Source organism: Manis pentadactyla, chromosome 10 (genome assembly GCF_030020395.1).
Source record: "Manis pentadactyla isolate mManPen7 chromosome 10, mManPen7.hap1, whole genome shotgun sequence".
In the NCBI taxonomy this organism is placed as follows: Eukaryota; Metazoa; Chordata; class Mammalia; order Pholidota; family Manidae; genus Manis; species Manis pentadactyla.
Genome location: NC_080028.1, coordinates 96,361,437 through 96,381,446, shown reverse-complemented (window position 1 = coordinate 96,381,446; position 20,010 = coordinate 96,361,437). Strand labels below are relative to the sequence as shown.

The following is a 20,010-nucleotide window of genomic DNA, read 5'->3' as shown; positions in this document are numbered from 1 at the left end:
CAGCTTAGGTAACTATGGAGAGAACGTTTCACACAATCATGCAACAAAGATGAAGTGTTGGGGACCTACCTCGCACACAGCCTAGTGCTGGAAAGTGTGGGGCGATTAGGTTGAGATGGGGAGGAGTACAGAAAAGTCGAGGAAGCCCGGATAAGTAAAAGGTAGGTGGGTCCACGGGAGTGAGGGGTCCTCTTGGATTCCCCAGTCACGGCCCTCACTCTCACTGTCGCCGGGCCGCCCGCAGCCCTGACTCCTGGGGCTGCGGCCTGAGCGGCTGCTCTCTTTCCTGAGGCTGTTTCCTGTCTGGCTCCTGGGGGCCCTCGGGATGACTGGGAGGGCCCTTCCTCTCATTGCCACCCCTCACACCCGATCCCATCAGTTAGAGGGGAGGGTCCAGGAAAGCAATACTCCTCCCACCAGTCCCCCTTCTACGTCAAGGCACCTGTGGTGTGGGTCATGGGATGGATGGGGGTCTGCAGGAGTCCACCACTGAAAGAGCTGGAAGGAAAGGGGTTAGCCTTAGAAAGTGTAAGGTGGACAGAGTCTGGAGGAGGCCAGAGAGGGAAGAAATCTCCATGCTTGGGGAGCTGCCAAGCGCCTCTGACTCCCCTGAGAGGACAGCCAGGCCTGTAATGACCTCTTGTCCCAGCGCACTTATCTTCTTGCCACAAGTGGTGCTCCCCACACCCTTGCCCTTCCTCGCTGCCCTGCCTGGGTCCTGCTCCGGGGTGGGGGGTCACAGAGGGCAGGAAACAGCCGGCTTGGCTGGAGCCAGGCAGACCAGGTCTGGACTGGGAATCCCCTCCTCCCTCCCTGATCCAAGCCGGCTCTCTTTTGGAATTCAGCATCTCCTCCAGGTTATCCATGGACCCTCCCTGCTGGCCCCCATACTCCCAACCCACTCCCTGCCATCTTTTCTTGCTCTCACTCTGCACTGATCCTTCCTTTAAAAGTTATGTCTCTGTCTCCTCCTGGGCTTTGCCCTCAAACTCCCCCAAGCCCTTGGTTGCTCAAATTGTCTAATTTGGTGGAGGTTGCAGTACATCGTTAAAAGTGGGGATGGGGGCGGTGCATGGCCTGAATGGTAGAGAGACCCAGATGCACGGAGAAATGAGGCAGGGCGGAGGGAAAGGCTGATGAGACAAGGGTGAAGTGTAACAGCTCACTGCAGATTCAAACACTTATTTCTGACCTCTGAGGACCAGGCCCCTCTCACCTAGCACCTTAGGTAAGAAAATACCCAGCCAATCCCATATGGTGGGGTCCTTAGCCCCCTCACCTCCCAGCATATGACCTACAGCCCCTAGTATATACCAATAAAGGAATGAATAAAATGAAACTTTTATTGGGTACCTACTGTATGCAAGGTGATCGCTGTGCTAGTTTGCAAGATTTGTAAAACATGGCTCCTAGTCTCAAAGGTCTTACAATGTAGGGGAAATCCCATTATTTCCTCTTCCCACTGAGATGCTGAGATTTTTTCACTCCAAAGCTCAGGAATAACCATTGATCTATCTTGTGGGTATGAGGTCATTTCCTTCACCCTCTGACCACCCAGGACCACTTCCCAACAAGCTAATACATTACACAGCTGAGCATTCATGTCACTATCTGGACTGATGACCCAAACGAATGTCAGGCCCTTCTTTCCTTGTTAGTAGAGCGTTAGAGCATTTCACTGTCCTCCCACCGCAGATATTCAGCTGTTACTCTGTTCCCTGTCCCTGATCAACATGTTGCTGTCACTCCTTGCTGTGGCAATACCTGTTTGGAGCACCCCCTGCCCCTCAGTGCACACACAGCTGTTTTCTTTAGCTATCCACATGACAGATATTTGGAGTAGTGTTGGAGTTACAACTTTTCTTATGTGTCATCAACAAAACAATAAATCGTCCCTTTTCATCATGAATGGTAGAAATTGTCACTGTTCTTCCCATATCCCAGTCCACCTACCTGGCCAACTAACCTTTTTAAGTCTAGAGTTAAATTTATCTGGAAGTTCATAAAGTTTAAGCTTGGGCACCCCTCACCTGCCTGGTTCCTCCCACTGCCCTGGTTAATGAGTGCCATCAATTTAAACAGTTTTTAAGGTGATTCACAGCAGGAGAATGTTTGAAATGGCCTGAAACCTTACAGCTCTTACATGAAAGGAATTTGGTAGAGGTTTTGACACTACCAGTCATGAGTTGTAAAGCTCAATGAGATTTTTATGAACTCTCGATAATGAAATAAGTAAATAAATAAGTAGGTCATATCAGAGGGAAGACAGAATAAATTACAGGATAATTATATGAATGGGTGGTCAGAGTACATATGTAAGAAAAAGGTAGGACATGAAAGCATCATAGAGGTGTGTTGAGCCATTATTTACTACAAATATGTTGTTTTTCTAGACTTTGTAATATTTATGGTAACATTTGAATTTTGGTAAAATGTTGTAATATTTATTATGCAACATTTGCAACTGGTGATTTCTAAATCTAAATATGAAGTTAATTTATACCTAATTTTATAGTCATACTTCTGTTTTTGTTTTCTTAAGAAGGGTTTCCCAACTTGCATAAACTTCAGACTCACAAAACCTGAATCCAATGCTCATCTGACCACCTCAAATCTTCCTGACTCATCATATACAAAGTTGTAATAGACATGTATGGAAAAACTTTTATTGATTTATAAGTGATTGCATATTTACTTGTATGTGGCCCTAAGTTTCATGAAAGTAGGTATAACATGTTGCACTCACCTCTGTAAGTCCAATGCAGGCTTGGGCCATATTCAGCAAATATTTGTTAACTATATATTCCTTTATTAACTAGTCATTCTTTAATTTACTCAGGAATCATTTATTGCATATTTACTATGGATCAGAACCAGGACTGGGGATACAAAGTCATCCTCTGCCTTTGTGACTGACAGCCTGGAGATAAAAATAGCCATGAAACTGCAACAGAACACAGGAGGCCAGGTGTTAAGCATAAATGGGCCATACATTCCGTGGGATCACGGAGAAGGCACACCTAATACCGCCTGCAGTTTCAAGGTGAACTTTCTGGAGATGATGCTGTATAAATGGGTTCTCGAGGAGACTGGAGAAGGTTGCTTTAAAAGCAGAAGGAGCAGCAAATACAAACGCATGGATATGGTGAGAATGTACCTAGGAGGGCAGAGTTTACTGTGCCAGGGTGTAGAGTGCAAGGACTGTGACGACAGACGAGCTGGAGGGGTAAGCAAGGACCTTCCAGGAGTCTGGGCTTGTCCTAACATCTTAGGAGCCACAGAAGTCTTTTAGGCAGGAAACATCATCAGATTTGTATAGAAAGATCCCACTTGTATAACTTTGGGGAACTGATAGAAAGGGATCAGGACAGAACTCAGAGAAAACAAACGCAGTTCTCCAAATGACAGTGATGGCTTAACCTGAAACAGGTGTGTGTGTGTGTGTGTGTGTGTGTGTGCGTGCGCGTGTGTGCGTGCACGCGTATATGTGAGAGTTATGGGAGAATTCAAGAGAGGTAGAGTCAACACAGCCAGGACTTGAGCCTGCCTGTGGGAGTGAGGCATGATTCCAGCTTCAGACTTGGGCAGCTAGGTAGGAGCTAGTGAAACAGGGGCCACGGAGATGCAAGGTGATGGGCAGGATGAATTTGAGATCCCTGTGGACCATGCAGGCCACAGGTCCAGAACACAACTAGATCTGAGGCTTAGAGGCAGCTTTCTGGCTGGTGATACAGGGTCGGGAATTACTGGCATAAGGTAGTGATGGAAGCTGCAGGGAGTGGGATGGGCGTGTGTGGAGGAGACTGTAGAGATTGGCAAGACTGAGGAAAACTTCACTAATTCACCTTTTCATTTTTAAGCAAACATTGCTGTTTTTAAGTCCTCGTAAGAACTTTGTTAGTGAAGCAGAATGGGCGTTACTATGACATCTACTTTAAAGATGAGACAGGCTCAGAAGGTTAAGTGATCTGTGGGATGCACTCAGCCAGCAGCTAGCGGTGCAGCTAGGCTCCACTGTTCTTCCACTGCACTGGGCATACAGGCCAGCCCCTCTAGCCCCACCTCCAAGGACCTGTAGAACACCGAATATCCTCTTCCTTCCTCTGTCACCCAGGCTGGGCAGTGGGCATTTCCCTCCCTCTGCCTTGGACCCTTTCTCTTGCGGAGCCCCTACTTCCCACTAGCCATTAGGGGATGTGATTTACCTTCTAACACTGCCCACCCAGCCCCCAGTCTTGGCACTGATGATAGAGGAAGGGACCTGGAGCACTGATGGAATGGCAGGGGACTGAAGCAGCTAGCTCTGGGAGTTGAGCATCAGCGAGATGCACAGGAAGGAGGGAAGGGGACTGGCAGAACTCACAGCAGAGGCCATAAGGAGGTAGATGGGAAGCAAAGGGGCTGGGGACCAGAGCTAAAGAGGAGTGGTGGGTAGACCAAGGGGTGGGAGGGAGGGGAGGTAGCGAGAGGTTCATTGTCCCAGCAGGGGGAAGTCTTTTGTTTCCTCTCTTCCCTTGGCAGCTTGACAGGATATGAGGCCAAGCCCCCCTCCATGCCAGCATCCCCCCCACCCACTGGACGTGGCCCTTCCCTTAACCATTTTGTCCTTGACAGGAATGGGGGCAGGGGCAATGGCTCTAGGAGGGAATATGAGAAAGACTGTTTGTGGCTGGGGGTTAGGCTACGGGTCCTGAAGGGACAAGAAGCCCCCGGGGCTAGTGCGTGGAGCTTGGCAGGGAGAGCAATGCCTGGGGAGGAGCAGGAAGCCAGGCCTGGGTGGGGCCAGTACAGAGGGTAGCAGGTCGGGCCAGGGGGCGGTAGGCTGGGCCCCAGAGGAGATGACGCAGGTCTTCAGGCCTTTCCCAGCCCCCACCATTCCAGCCTGGGAGCTTGGGCTCACCTGACTCTCCCCTGTCCCCCAACCCCCTCCATTCCCTGAGGTTGACATCACCCCCACCAGGGCAGTGGATCCGGTAGAGCAAAGGTGTCCCGCCTGGGCTTCCACATCCACTTCTGTACTCTCCCCGGGATCCAGGAGCCTGGCTTCCCATTGCGGTCCGCCAGGAATCCTGGAGTCTCATCCCTTCCCTCCACTCCCTCTTGGGCCATTTTGCTCTATCAGCTGTTCCTGCAGGAAGGGCGCCCAGCTCAGCCTAGCAGCTCTTCACGAGCCTTTTGTTTGCTGGGTCTGCAGGAAATCGGTGGGGCGGTGGCCAGGGCTCATCTGCCCCTGGGGTTTGGGGGAGGGAGTCCGAATTCACCGACTTCATCCTGAGGAGCTCACCACGGGCCGGGGTGGGAGGTGAATGATAGTGGACGGCCGGGGAATTAGCATTTGAAAGTGGAGCAGCCAGAGGCTGGACAGCCTAGACGTCCCTGTCCCCGAGGTGCGGCGCGGGTGTGTGTTCGGGGGTCACTAGAACGAGGCTAGAAAGTCACTTAATAGATTGACCCGGGAACCAACACCAGGGGAGAAAAACCCAGACACGGAATCCCACCGCCTCGTCCTACATGCCTCGGATTCCGGGGATCTCAAGCGGTGGGGAAGGCGGCAGGCAGGTCAGACCAAGCCATCTCCGAGGATGAGCTCATTTCTATTTTCCTTAAAAAATGGGGAGGAGGACCAGCACGGAGCTCCAGAATTCGCGCCTTCCCACGACGCTACTGCAGACTCGTGGGTGGCGGGGCGGGGGCGCTCTAGCGAGCAGGCGCCCTCTCGTTGGTTGCCCTGCTCTGAGGCCACTCTGGGTGCCGCCATCTTCCTTTCCTAGCGGGCGGGGCGGGGCCGCTGCAGTCACGTGAGGAGCAAGCCCCAGATCCGAGAAGGTCCCTGCAGTCAGCGAATGGCTTTTGAGGGCCACCCGAGCTCCAGGGACTGTTAGAAGTACCGGAGCTACGGTGTGAAGGAAGCAAAATGTTTCCGTTTCGTGGAGCTTAACTTCCTGGAGTAGACAGTCAATGAAAAGATAAACAAGTAAATGACACAATTAGATGGTGTTAAGTGCGATGGAGAAAAAAAAAATTAGAAAAGAGGATGGGAAGGAACGTGTGGTTCAGTTTTATATGGGATTGGTGGAGGAAATTTCACTTAAGAAAATATTTATGTCCAGAAGGCAAAGGAGCCTCATGCCCACTGTGCCACAGAGCATTTTGGGAATGGCCCAGATGCCACTGTACCGCTGGAATAGATAAGAGGTGGGGGCAGGACGGAGATCGGGTAGGGTTTCATGGGTAGGGTTAGCCGTAGAATACGTAGACCGCTCTGGGTAACTTATGAGCAAAGGAGTAACAAGGTAACAGGCATAAACTGTTGTAGTCAGACTGTAAGCAGTCAATCGGGAGGTTAAGCATAGTTACCCTACCGGTAAGGGCTATTGCCTTTTACTCAGAGGAAAATGGGAAACCATTGGAGAGTTTTAAAAAGAGAAGCATCTTAACCTGATACTGCTTTAACATCACTCCATCTGCTTTGTTGAGGGCAAGGGTTCTGCGGGGGCAAGAGCAGAGCAGGAAATGAGTTAAGGGCTAGTGCAGAAATGCAGGTAAGAGCTGATGGTGGCTTGGACTAGGGTCGGAAGATGTGGTTGGACACTGGTTATATTTTAAGAGTAGGAGCTAAAGGAATTGCTGATGGGTTGGACGTGGGACATGAGAAAGAGTATTCAGGCATAACCCCAAGGTTTTTTACCTTAGCAACTGGAGAGGTGGGAAGACCATAGGAGTAGTTGTTTGTTCAGGTATTTGATTTTGGAATTCAAAATTTGGGTTGCCCATTTGATATCCAAGCAGAGATGTTAGTAGGATGTTGGGCATACAGTCTGAAGTTCAGGTACAGATCTGTGCTGGAGATACACCCTTGGGGCACTCTTGGATAGTGGTATTTAAAACTGAGATTGGATGACATCACCAAGGGAGTGGGTATAAATGCTGAAAAGAAGTCTGAGGACTAAGCTTCCAGGTCACAGTGGCATCTTGGCTGTTCCTCCAACATTTAGGGGTGCTCCAGTCTTAAGACAAGAGATGAGGAAGCAAAGGAGACTGAGTAGGAGGACATCCTTGAGAGTGTGGTGTCCTAGATGCCATGTAAAGAAAGAGTTGGAATACTGATCACGTATGTCAAGTGGTGCTTGTTAGTTTAAATGGTAATTGATGCAAATGGTAGTTTAGTAAAATGAGGACTGAGCAGTGACCCAAGTGGAAGTCACTGGTGACTTGCTGAGCAGTTTCCCTTTTGCTAAGAGACAAAAGCCAGTGAATGGTGGGTTTAGGAAGAAATGAGAAGAGGGGATTGGAAACAGCTAGTATAGATAACTCATACAAGAAGTTTTGCTATAGAGGAAATATTCTCAATAACAAAATTAACATGTTTGTGGTGTTTTGTTTCCTCTCTCTGGTTCATAACAGCACAAATTATCTATTTAAGTTTTATGGTTGGTCTTCTGTTAAGACCTTTCCTTGTTTACTCTAAATGAAATCAGTGAATAATTTCCTAGTGTAGCTTATACTTCTTATCTGTACATATTAAGCATTTGCTGTAGACTGCCTAGTAAATACAAAGGATAGATTGTTTTTACATAGGATCTGTTTAAGTGTGACATATCCTGGGGTATGTGTAGTCACTATAAATGTTTAATGTTAATTTGGAGGGAGAGTATGACAAGTCAGTACCTATTGTGTTAGAAGTCTAAAGATCCCAACTTGTTATTCTGCTGTGTATTTCCACAGCTGTTATGATGGAAAGTTAATTACCTTCCTTTTTGTCTTATAGAATAATGGTTACATTTGTGTCCTTGGGTCAAAATTACTTTAGGTTGTAACTTGCCCACAGTTGTTGTTTTTGAGCACCTAACACTTAAAACTTAGTGTTTCCCTTGCATACCATTTTGTACCACCTTTCATTAGAAAAGGAATTGGATGTTTGCCAATTCACTCACTTGCCTTTTTAAATCAATGTTTTTCTAATGCACTAATCTGAAAACTGTAAAGGGGATTATCTTAGTTCATAGTTTGTATTTTATGCTATCCTTATATAGCAGTTTGATAGTGAAGGCATTGTTTTACATGGGAGCTGAGATTTCAAATCAAAACAAATAAAATATTAACTAATAAATTCTCTCTCTGCAACCAAAATAACGATGATATTAAAAGTGTTAGAAGTTTTGCTGTAAAGAAGCAAAGGAAAGGCGCATGACTGTGGATGGGGTGGTGGTGGTAAAGGATTCAAGAAAGTTTTTCTTTTTAAGACAAGAGAAAAACATATTTGTATACTAATAGGAATGATCCAATGGAGAGAGAAAACAAGTTGGTAAGATGGCATCTATATAAGATGGCAGGTTGACCTTAGCTGGGTGCATGATCAGTTCATCTGTAGTAACAAGATGGAGGGCAGAACCATGATGGGTGGATAGGAGCTTTTAGCGTCTCTTCTGATACCTTCTGTTTTCTCAGTGAACTGGGAAGCAGGGCAGTGAGCTGAGAGAACAGGTACAGGAAAGCACCAGAGGGTTGAAGAGAGGGGTTGAAGACTTAATAATCAGGTAGCAATGTGGGAGAGTGAGTGTGCTAGACTGTGGATAAAATGAGAGTTCCTGTGGCCAGGATTCTCACCTGGCCCTGATTGACTAGCTCAGTGCACACCTGTGGGCAATACATGGCTGTTGACTCTATAAAAAAGAGCTCCACCCAGTGCTCTGCGTGTGACACGGTGGCAGGGCTGCAAGGCTGCAGGAGAGGAGAGCAGAGGCTGGAGTGGTGGTAGCACCGAGGACAGAGGCCCAGAGGACGGCTGTGTTTGACGACTGTGCAGGACGGCTGTATGGGATGACTGTGCGGGACGGCTGTGCAGGCAGAGAGGCCCAGAGGACTGCTGTGCAGGATGGCTGTGCAGAGAAGCCCAGAGGACAGCTGTGTAGACAGAGGGGCCCAGAGGCAGAGACTGGCTTGCTGCATGTGGACTTGCTTTGAGTGAACGGGATTTTAGTGACTGACCTGCCACTGTGAGAATAAAGTTGGGTATAACCCTTTCACCCCAACGTTTTGCTGTCATTTTCTTTGGTCACACTGAATCCATAGCAAACTTGCCCAGGGCTGAAACCCATTGGCAAGACATAGACAAATCTTGTCCAAATGCTGGGCAGCATAAGGACCCACTTGGCATTCAGGGTCATGAAGTTGAAACCAGACTGGCTGTCATGGTTGGGTGTTTTCTCCCCTCCATGCTGCTGGGCCGGCTCAGGGTAGACAGAGAGTTGCATTTCCAGGGCTGTGGTTTTTCCAGGAGGTGTAATAAAGTGAGAGAGGGGCAAGGGAATGCTTTTCACTGACCATGAACTTTGAGTGAGTGGGGGACAGTGGAAAGAGGGCAGGAACAAAGGACTGGGAGTCCAGTGAGGTGAAGGATTGTTGGGGTCAGGGCATGAGAAAATCTGACCAAATTCAGTCAGGCTCCTCAGAGCCCTCCTCTGGATTAGGCCTTGACTTTGGCCCCCATCCTTGCTGGGCTTGACTAGACCAGTTTAGAGAGAATCCCCCACCCTTGATATCCATCACGGCCTGCCTTCAGCAAGGATCCTGTTAAGTCTGTTTAGCCAGAATTTCCCTACACTTGGTGTTTCCTCTTAGTAGTTTTCCATTCACTAATCCCTCCTTCTGCTTGTGGCTATAAATCCCCAGCTGTCTTCACTGTATGTGGAGTTGAGCCTGATCTCTCTCCCTGGTTGCAATAGTCTTGACATCTATCACAATTGTCCCGAATAAAGTCGTCTTTACCATTTTAACAAGTGCTAGATGAGTGTTTTCCTTAGCAGGCATATCAGAAGAGGTGAACGGAAAGGGGCGGGCAGTAGCTATTGATAAGAACAAAGTCTAGGCATTCCAGTGGGCATGGTGGAGGGGAAGATCAGTGCAGAAGTGGATTCAAGCAACTGCCAGGCCATGGTGTTAGAAGTCTCATTAATGTGGTTATTCAGATGATGAAATATTGTGACAGGGCTGCTGTTGGAGCGATGCAGGAGCCAAACTCCGTGTCCTGGGCAGCAGAACAACCACAGTTTAACTGCTCTGAGACCTTTCCCTGGCAGCAACACATTTGGGCTGCTTGGAGCCCCTTGCTCTCATAGGGAAATGCTTCAGATAATCTACAGCCAAACAGCAACGGCAGGAAAAATGGTATTCATTTCCTGAGGCTCAACTGACAGTGTAACAAACAAAGGACTGTATATACAAAAAAGACTGTATAAAAGCAATTTATTATTGCAGTTCTCCAAGCATTTTCGCAATGAAAAACATAAGTAGCAATAACTACCTAACCGAGTAGTTGTGCAGATTTAGTGCTCCATACAAATATCTTACTGAACATTCTGGCATTGTTCTCAAGGGCCTATTCATCGAGCTCTCACGGCAAATTCACGCGGGAGGTACTGGTAAATCAATTCACAGACCTTGAAATGTGGCCAGGTGGTGCTGATGTTGATGGTGCCTGTAAAGAGTAAGGCGGGGGTCCTAACTCCCGGAGGTTCACAAGTCCTGTGATTTCTGCTGGACGGGAGAACAAAACATACGGGAGGCACGAAGGCAGGCGGCGGAAGGTGCCGACGGACTGTGCCTGCGCCTCCAGGGCTCGCGCATATCGGCGGCCAATGGCTCCCCCTGGTGGCGCAAGCGAAGAGCGCAGCCGGTGGGCTGAGCTGGGCGCCCCCAATGGGGCGAGGGTTGAGTCTGGGACCTGGGGGACATTCCAGGGATTCGAAAGATTGGGGGGGTGGGACCCTGGAACCGACTTGGCCTGCGTTCCCGGCGGCGAACCTGGGCCAGGTGTCCTGGCCCCGCCCACAGCAGACTGCCTCCCGCCGTCACCACACGCCTCCTTCCGCGGTGGCTCCTCCGAGTTTGGGGAGGAGTTCCCTCCGTGCAGAGGGCGCTTGTTGGTGCTAGGACGACGCGCGCTGTAGTAGCCGTGGCCCACACCCTATCGGAGTCGCACATTCGGGGGGGCGATCCAGAGCTGCAAGCGGGCGCACCTGGGACCGAGAGGGGCGGGGCTTCCCAAGCACAGGGCGGGGCCGGCCCCGGAGACCAATGGGGCGCGTGCTTGGGGGGGGGCGGGCTACAGGCCTGGCATCCCGGTAGCCTCAGCAGTCTTTTCCGGCATCCGCGCCTCGTCTTACCCTAGCCGATTCCCCGGCTGCCGGGGATCACCCCCGGGCGGCTGCCTCCTCCGGGCTGGTGAGTGCGCGCCCTGCAGCACACGGGCTGCGTGGGGTGGGGGATGCTCCTGGCTGGGCAGAAGCAGATCTCGGCCCCCTCCAGGCCCTCCGGGGTTGAGAGCGGACGGGAACCGGCGAGGGAGTAGGACCCACCTTGTGTTACCTCCTGTGTTTTTGTTTTCGTAGTGGAGGGGTGTGTTTGGGTTGGGAAGAGTTTACGGAGCGCCTCGTGTGGATGGGAGGAATCCAGTGAGGCTGAGGAGCTGGCTTGAGGTGGGTCGAGGGAGAGGGTTCACGGAGGGTAAAGCTTTGGAAGATTTTTGGAAGTTTCTTTCCTGTGGGTGAGGTGATTGCGTGGGGGAGCTGGGGAGGGGTCTCCGGAGAAGGGGGTGAGGAGGGCTTTCTGCCCACAACTCACTTCCCTTTTGGGGGATTTGCTTCCTCTTGTACTGCTCGTTATGAAGGGAGAGGATCTTTGCCCCTTCCCAGAGCCCCTGCCATCCCTAAGCCAGCGATGTGGGGGAGGGCTGGCCCCCAGGAGATGGGCGGGGCCTAGGTACCCAAATGCTGAGGGGTTTCCAGCGGGCCGTTGTCCGGCAGCGGGAAGGACCACTCTGCTCCCCGCTAACTCTGTGTGTTACTGGTGAGTGTGTACGTGTGTTTCTCGCAGCTCTCCCTTTTGGGGAGTCTCTTGGGTGTTTGGTTGGAGGTGTTTTGGGGAGGCTTGGTGGAGCATTTCCATTCAGCATACTCTTTTGCAGGCCTCCTGACCCATTCGTGGTTTCTTCTGCCTGCTCTCAGCCATGGCCAGCGAAAACTCTCCTCTGCTGGCCTACCGGCTCTTGGGTGATGAGGGGTTTACCGCCCCTGCCATTGGGCCTGGGGGTCCAGGAGCAGCATCTACCCGGAAGCTCTCCACCTTTCTGGGTGTGGTGGTGCCCACAGTCCTGTCCATGTTCAGTATAGTTGTCTTCTTGAGGATTGGTAAGTGGGGTGAGGGCTTACTTGGGGGTGCAGTGGAGGGAGGGGTGGGGCTGGCATGAGGTCAAGCAGGGCCCTAGGAGAAGTAGAAGTGGGTGGATGAAGGGCCTGGAGGGAGGGGTCTCTGAAACTGTGTTTAGCTCTGCCCTAGAGATAACTGACAGCCAATGTAGTGGGGGAGGCGTGAGCCTCCCTCTGACCTGCTTTGCGACTCCCATCCCAGGGTTCGTGGTGGGCCATGCTGGGTTGCTGCAGGCTTTAGCCATGCTCCTGGTCGCCTACTTCATCCTGGCGCTCACTGTCCTGTCTGTCTGTGCCATCGCCACCAATGGAGCTGTGCGGGGGGGCGGAGCCTACTGTATCCTTCCACAATGATGGACTGGGCTCTGGGCTTTTCTATCTTGTAGGGAGGGGGCAGAGGCCCCTCCCTCCATCCTGTGGGGAGAAGGGGGCGGGCAAGGGCAGAGGAGGGCAAGTGCTACTGAATGTCCAGCAGGCAGGCTGGTATGGGGAAGGTGACCAACTATCCAGGTGGTGCCACTTGCCAGCCTACCACGTGTCTCCCCAGCTGTCATTCTGCTTCTCCTGACAGTCTTGTCAGTTAGGCAGTATTCGTTTTTTAGACCATGAACTGACCTCAAGGCATTAGTGATTTGTGCAAAGCCACATGGCTTGAGAGTGGCTGCCCTGGGACACACTGCCACTGGAGCAGGCCTGATTGTGCAGGGACATGAGGCTGCATGGCCAGGTGCAGAGTGCTTTGTGCAGGGTCCTTCCTCACGTTCCATTTCAGTTTCTTTTCCCTTAACGCTCACCCCCTGCTTTCACCTTCAGTCATGATCAGCCGGACTCTGGGGCCTGAGGTTGGGGGCAGCATCGGCCTCATGTTCTACCTGGCTAACGTGTGTGGCTGTGCTGTCTCCCTGCTGGGGCTGGTGGAGGCCATGCTTGACACCTTTGGGACTGGTCAGTGCTCCCCACCCGGGTGTAGACAGCTTTGCAGTTTTGCAGGGTCTGGGGTTCTGGGATCAGCAGGGAGAGAAGCCCTCTCCAGGAGAAGGGCAAAGTGGTCCATTAACTGGGCATTCTTGAGCTACTTTACTGTGTGCCCAGCCTCACGGAGACATCTGAGTGCTTGTCTGGGCCCACAGGGAGCTTACCCTGTAGTTGGAGATACTGTGCCAATACCCCTAAAATCAACAGAGCAAGATTGGTGGTACATACCGCCAGGGAGGTCTGGGATGCTGGGGTATAGTCGATAGGGGGAGTGGGAGAGATGGCCTCTCTGAGGACAGATAGGCCAAAGAGGGGTTCTGTTCCTGCTTTGAGTCATGGTTGGGGTCCCTCCTGGGGGTCTGACCTTCTTAACTCTGTTCCTTTCTGCAGATTCCACAGGGTCCAGTGAGCTCCGGGTTCTGCCCCAGGGCTATGGCTGGAGCTTACTCTATGGCTCCCTGCTGCTGGGCCTTGTGGGTGGGGTCTGCACACTGGGGGCTGGCCTCTATGCCCGTGCCTCCTTCCTCACATTCCTGCTGGTCTCTGGTTCCCTGTTCTCGGTGCTGGTCAGCTTTGTGGCTGTGCGGCCCAGGGACATCCTCTTGGCCCCTCAGCCTGGACCCAATGGCTCCTCCCTGCCACCCCACGTCGGCCACTTCACTGGCTTCAACAGCAGCACCCTGAAGGCCAACTTGGGTGGTGAGCTGGGCACAGGGGTGCTGGGGTCTCAGGGTCAGGGGTCATGTTGGGGCCAGGCCCTTGGAATGTCCGGATGAGAACAGATGTCAGAGAGAACCAGGGTCAGGATGCCTGGACCTCAGAGCAGTGCAGGTTAACTTAATCTGTCCAGTGTGTTTGGCCCAGTGGGGCATAAGAGTGGTCATAAGACCATTCTTACCTTAGAGGAACTTGCTGGGTTGGAAAGGTAAGATGTATATTCAGGATACTATTAGTACAATAAGAACGAGACTCAATGAGGGGAATGGGGAGGAGAGCCATCTGAGTATGGGCGGGAGCAGGTGGAGCCAGATATGGCCCGAGGTGGGTTGGGGAGTTCAGACAGGAGCAGAGGGAAGGTGCCTTAGGAAAAAGCAGGGGTGAAGGCCTTGTCGGAGAGGTGATGAGCCAGGGCCAGGGCTGGGGTCTTGGTGAGGTTGGGCTGTGGCAGGAGGGGCTGTGGCATGTGAGGAGAGGGCAGCAGAGCAAGCACCTGGATTCCAGGGAGGGATGCTAACACCCAGTTCTCCCTGGGAACAATGCCTCCTCAGCTGGCTACGCCAAGGACTACACCACGGGGGCCATGATGACCTTTGCCAGCGTCTTTGCTGTCCTTTTTAATGGCTGCACAGGCATCATGGCCGGGGCCAACATGTCAGGTGAGGTCCTTGCGTGCTGCAACCTCGGGGTGTGGGACTGCCCCTGTACCCCTATGGGGTGCTGAGGGCTCAGGGACGTAGAGGGTAGTAGAGGGCTGACCTCCCTCCCCCTTCTCTCCTCCCTCCAGGGGAGCTGAAGGACCCCAGCCGAGCAATTCCTCTTGGCACCATTGTCGCTGTCGCCTACACCTTCTTCATCTATACCCTGCTTTTCTTCCTCTCTAGCTTCACTTGTGACAGGTACCTGGGGAGGGGTTAGCCTGGCCCTTGAGGGGGTGGAGTCAGGGCTTGGGACCAGGGTGGTACATCTGGCTCACCAAGGGAATCAGAGGCTGGTAGGCAGGTGCCCCTGTTGTTGGGGTGTCAGGAAAATGGGAACAGTTTCTCCCGTTGGAGAGAGATGATACTGCCACCTCTGATGGGAAGGGCTGGCCCAGTAGTGATGCAGGCCCACAGCCAGCATTTGCCGTGTGCCCACTACTGTTGTCATCCGTGTACCCCTCTTCCCTTCCATCCCCAGGATCCTGCTGCAGGAATACTATGGGTTCTTTGGTGCCATCAGCCTTTGGTCCCCACTGGTGTTGATCGGTGTCTATGCCACGTCACTCTCAGCCTCCATGAGCTCCCTCATTGGTGCTTCTCGCATCCTCCATGCCCTGGCCCAGGACGACCTCTTCGGTGTGTGGCCCCCTGTTCGTTGCTCACCTTCCTGTGTCTTGGTCCCCATGTGGCCCCCAGGTGGCCCAGGCTGATGTGTCTGCTGCATTTCTGTCTACACAGGAGTGATCTTGGCTCCAGCCAAGGTTGTGACCCGAGGAGGGAACCCCTGGGGAGCTGTGCTCTATTCCTGGGGCCTAGTGCAGGTAAGCCCTCCTTTCAGGCTGTCTGTCCTCTTCCCCTAAGCCCCTCCTGGTTGTGCTCACAGGGCTGGGGGTCATGAAGGGAGAGGCACGCCATGCTGGCATTTGGCGGGGGATGCAGCAACACCCAGCCTCTTGGTCCCTGTCCAGCTGGTGCTCTTGGCTGGGAAGCTGAACACACTGGCTGCCGTGGTCACCGTCTTCTACCTGGTGGCGTATGCTGCAGTGGACCTGTCATGCCTGAGCCTCGAATGGGCTTCGGCCCCGAACTTCCGGTGAGATAACAAGTTGCCTGTGTCCCAGAGATAGGGAGGAATGGGAAGGACTCAGACCAAGGGGTGCCGCTGGGGCTGGAGCAGAGTGGCACAGTGCTCAGGGTAGGCCCTGAGTGTCCTTCCTTCTCTCCTCTGCCCCCAGCCCCACCTTCAGCCTGTTCTCCTGGCACACCTGCTTGCTGGGGGTCGCCTCCTGCCTGCTCATGATGTTTCTCATCAGCCCTGGGGCCGCTGGTGGCTCCCTGCTTCTCATGGGCCTGCTTTGTGCCCTCCTCACGGCTCGTGGGGGCCCCAGTAGCTGGGGCTACGTCAGCCAGGCCTTGCTTTTCCACCAGGTCTGGGGAGCATGGAGGAGGGTGGGGAGGGGAGGAGGCAATCTGGGAAAACCTACCTTCCAAAGAGGCTTCCACCTCCTTCGGCTGGAGTTGGGGTTTCTGTCTGAGAGGTGTTGAGTGGGGGCCGACCACTCGAGCACTTGCTCCCCACCACTTCACCTTTTTCCCCAGGTGCGCAAATACCTGCTCCGGCTGGATGTCCGGAAGGAGCACGTGAAGTTCTGGCGGCCTCAGCTGCTGCTCCTGGTGGGGAACCCCCGGGGTGCCCTGCCTCTGTTGCGGCTGGCTAACCAGCTCAAGAAGGGGGGCCTCTATGTGCTGGGCCATGTCACCCTGGGAGACCTCGGTGAGCTGCCCACCCTACCCTGTAGCCTTTCCTCTTTCACAGGCTGCACCCCAGAAGCCTCATGCTTCTTCCCAGATAACCCTTCCAATCAGCCACAGCCCTGCCCAGACCTCTTCCTTCTACACATTTGGGATTTGGATTCTAGGAGAAAGTCCATGGTTTGGCCCTCACCTGTTGCCTTGCTTCTCTGCAGACTGCCTGCCCTCGGACCCCGTGCAGCCCCAGTATGGAGCATGGCTGAGCCTGGTGGACAGAGCCCAAGTGAAGGCCTTTGTGGACCTCACCCTCTCACCCTCCGTGCGCCAGGGGGCTCAGCATCTGCTGCAGATCTCAGGCCTTGGTGAGCTGCTCTCCCTCGGGCCCCCTCGGCTCCATGCAATCCCTGCTCCCCAGCCCCAGAGAGTAAACCACAGATCGCAGATGCCAAAAGGAGCTCACAATCTAGCACAGATAAGATGTGGCACTCAGAGATAACAGAGTGTGTGATAATGTGTCTGAGGAGATGCTTAAGGAGTAGAATTGGGGTGACTGTTTTTTTTCTGATCCAAAAGTTGGGGCACAAGCTTTGAAGAGCATGTCATGTTTCTGAGGACAGTGGGGGAATTATCTGAGGCTGGCGGTCTCCCATCAAATCTAGGCCAGATGTTTCTAACCACCCGAGTTCAGAGAAAGGAAGACCGCTACACACTGATGTGGTTGTCAAAGGTTTTGTGACAGGATGGTATCTCAGCAGCCCTTAAAAGGGGCGGGGAAGTAAAAGAGTGGTGTAACACAGCCCCCAGAGACCACAAAGGATGCAGGGGGTGTGTGGGGCTGATGCTTTTGGGTGGAGCAGAAGATTTCCATCTGTGTGACTGAGTCTCGGTGCCCAGGCCTCTGGCCTTGTACCCTAGCTTCCTCCAAATCTGTGCTGAGCCTCCGCCTTCTTTCTCAGTCACTTACTGGTATCAGTGCCTGGTCTGAGGGCATGCTTCCTTCTCCATTAGAATCTTGCTGAAGTTCAAGGGCTGGATAGCACACAGTTTGGTGTAAATTAGAATCCTGGGAAATGCTCAGAAGGGGGTGTGACTAGTTTAATTTGCAAGATCAGCTGGAGTTCACCGCTGCAGAGAAGTCTGGGGTGCTATCAAGCCCTGTTAGACCTTGGAGCATCTGCAAGCTGAATCTCTCCTCAGCCCCACCTATTGGCGCGGTACCTATGCCAAGAGACCACTATTTTATGAAGTTTTATCCTATGGAAAATTACTCAAATAAAGGGAAAAGATTTCCTCTACACAGTAAATCCTCCTGGCATGTAGAATTTGATTTACTGGTGGATTTTGAGTGACTCGCTTGTTTCAGAAGAAAGGGTCTTGGAAGAAGTCTCAGAGCTTTCCTGTAAACTCAGCCCTGTTAAAGGGGGGTTATCCAATTCCACATTGGTTGTTCAAAAATGAAAAGCCAGGAGCTGTCGGCAGGGACTTGGGGCGTTGCAGTACATACATCAGCTTAGAGGCTCAGAGAATGGGCTCTGATGCTGGGTGCACTGAATTCACCTGTGGGTGCCGGTATCTACCACCCAAGAGCCTTTGGGTGCATGACTTTTCTGCCATATGCCTCAGGTTCCCTGTCCATAAAAGGGAGTGAATATGTAGTCTTGATCTCATAGTATTGCTTCAGATGAGTTAAAGCCCTAAGTGCTTTCAATAGGACGCGGCCCCCTGTTGGCATGCAGATGATAGCCAGTGCTTCTCTGGGGACCGTTTTGGACACCATCATCAGGGCTTTGTGACAGTAGAAACAGATTGTGCCAGTTCTCATCATCCCCAGTAGAATCTGGAGTGCTGTTTCCCTGGGGAGTTGAGGCCATGACTGATCAGCGGGTGTGGTTTGCCCGGTGGAGTTAGACTCATCTCCAGTCATGAATAAGGTGTGTTGCTAGAAGCTTGGAGTGAATGTATCCTACCACTGTGGACTGCAAGTGCTCATTAGTTAAAAGAATCCTGAGGCAAGCTTTACCTATTTGAGTGGGAGAGATTAGTCATGGAGGTAATTCAAATAACTGCATGCGAAAGGGTTTGGGAAAATTAAAAGTCGTTACGCAACTGTGCATCATGTTGCCCCAAGAGCCCAAGCACAGGGTGAATGTCATACCTGATAGCTGACATGTGTCACTGTCAGCGTGTGTGAGTGGGTGCCTGTTAGCATGGTATAAACTCAGCATGTGAGTCTGATTCCTGTCGGTTCCTTCCCACCTCCCCCCTCTCTGCCCCTAGGTGGCATGAAGCCCAACACGTTGGTCCTGGGTTTCTACGATGATGCCACACCCCAGGACCACTTCCTGACAGACCCTGCTTTCTCTGAGCCTGCTGATGGCACCCAGGAGGGTGGGTCCCCAGCTCTGAGCACCCTGTTCCCTCCACCCCGGGCTCCTGGGAGTCCCCGGGCTCTCAGTCCCCAGGACTACGTGGCCACAGTGGCAGATGCCCTCAAGATGAACAAGAATGTGGTTCTGGCTCGGGCCTGCGGGGCCCTGCCCCCTGAGCGGTTGAGCCGGGGTTCTGGGAGCACCTCTCAGCCACATCACGTAGATGTGTGGCCCCTCAACCTCCTGCGGCCCCGGGGTGGGCCCGGCTATGTGGATGTCTGCGGCCTTTTCCTGCTGCAGATGGCAACCATCTTGGGCATGGTGCCTGCTTGGCACAGTGCCCGGCTCCGGATCTTCTTGTGCCTGGGGCCTCGAGAGGCTCCTGGGGCAGCTGAGGGGCGGCTCCGGGCACTGCTGAGCCAGTTAAGGATCCGGGCTGAGGTGCAGGAGGTTGTGTGGGGTGAGGGGGCTGGCTCCGGGGAGCCTGAGGAGGAGGAAGGGGACTTTGTGAATGGTGGGTGGGGTGACGCTGAGGCAGAGGCCCTGGCATGCAGCGCCAACGCCCTGGTTCAGGCCCAGCAGGGGCAAGGCAGAGGAGGAGGGCCCGGTGGGCCTGAGGGTAGGGATGTCGAGGAGGGGCCCACCACAGCCCTTACCTTCCTGTACCTGCCTCGGCCGCCCGCTGATCCTGCCCGCTATACCCGGTACCTGGCGCTGATGGAGATTCTGAGCCATGATCTGGGCCCCACGCTGCTCATTCATGGTGTCACCCCGGTTACTTGCACTGATCTCTGATGCCCCATTCCTGAAGTAGAAGGTGCCCAGGTCTTTGGCCTTCCCTGATTAGTGGATGAGGAGGGGCAGGGCCACCACCCTCTTGCGGGGTACATGGGACGTGGAGCTGATGGAGGTATTAGGGGATCCTGGGCTGGGGCACCCCTCTGTTTCTGGGAGAAGGCCCCAGTGCTCTGATGCATGGGGGCCCTCCTCCTGGCCTCTCTCCCTTCACCGGTGCCTTGACGGGGCTGGGTCTCTGTGCTTGTAACTCTAGGCTACCTCAGTCTCCCCCACCCACCAGGCTCACCGCCCCTTGAGGTTGTGATGTTTTTTTTTCTGTTGTATTTTTCTAACTCCTGACCGTGAATAAAAGACGAAAACACTAAGGGCTGGCCTGGTTGAGCACTGCTGGCGGGGGTGGGGGAGGTGGGAAGAGGGAGAGATCTGTGCGGGGGATGAGGGGGCGACCTGGGTAAGAGGAGCGTCCCAGCGGCGGGGCGGCCACGTGCAGGA

At 53.0% G+C, this 20,010-nt stretch overlaps 1 protein-coding gene across 4 annotated transcripts; it reads left to right on the top strand.

Annotated features, from left to right (window-relative positions):
• Window positions 1–11,073: 11,073 nt before the first annotated feature.
• On the top strand, window positions 11,074–19,883 carry SLC12A9 (solute carrier family 12 member 9). 4 transcript variants are annotated; one of them, XM_036904549.2, is made up of 15 exons: window positions 11,074–11,223; window positions 11,391–11,477; window positions 11,966–12,188; window positions 12,409–12,543; window positions 13,020–13,151; window positions 13,572–13,880; window positions 14,450–14,557; window positions 14,686–14,797; window positions 15,078–15,235; window positions 15,338–15,420; window positions 15,568–15,692; window positions 15,835–16,027; window positions 16,199–16,373; window positions 16,567–16,713; window positions 18,629–19,883. In XM_036904549.2, exons 3-15 carry the CDS (start codon window positions 12,008–12,010, stop codon window positions 19,513–19,515), a joined length of 2,745 nt encoding a protein of 914 aa, XP_036760444.2. In that variant the 5' UTR covers window positions 11,074–11,223; window positions 11,391–11,477; window positions 11,966–12,007; the 3' UTR covers window positions 19,516–19,883. The 4 variants fall into 4 exon arrangements, with proteins under 4 accessions (XP_036760444.2, XP_057343280.1, XP_057343279.1 ...); XM_057487297.1 differs by lacking the exon at window positions 18,629–19,883 and adding an exon at window positions 17,360–18,610; XM_036904548.2 differs by lacking the exon at window positions 11,391–11,477 and having other exon boundaries at window positions 11,092–11,223.
• Window positions 19,884–20,010: the final 127 nt, after the last annotated feature.

Excerpts from the sequence above, each read along its gene's own strand:
- SLC12A9 (XM_036904549.2), top strand. The coding sequence starts at position 12,008 with ATGGCCAGCGAAAACTCTCCTCTGCTGGCCTACCGGCTCTTGGGTGAT. Across the intron at positions 15,693-15,834 it reads GCTTCGGCCCCGAACTTCCG|CCCCACCTTCAGCCTGTTCT; the intron begins GTGAGATAACAA and ends CTCTGCCCCCAG. Across the intron at positions 16,028-16,198 it reads AGGCCTTGCTTTTCCACCAG|GTGCGCAAATACCTGCTCCG; the intron begins GTCTGGGGAGCA and ends CTTTTTCCCCAG.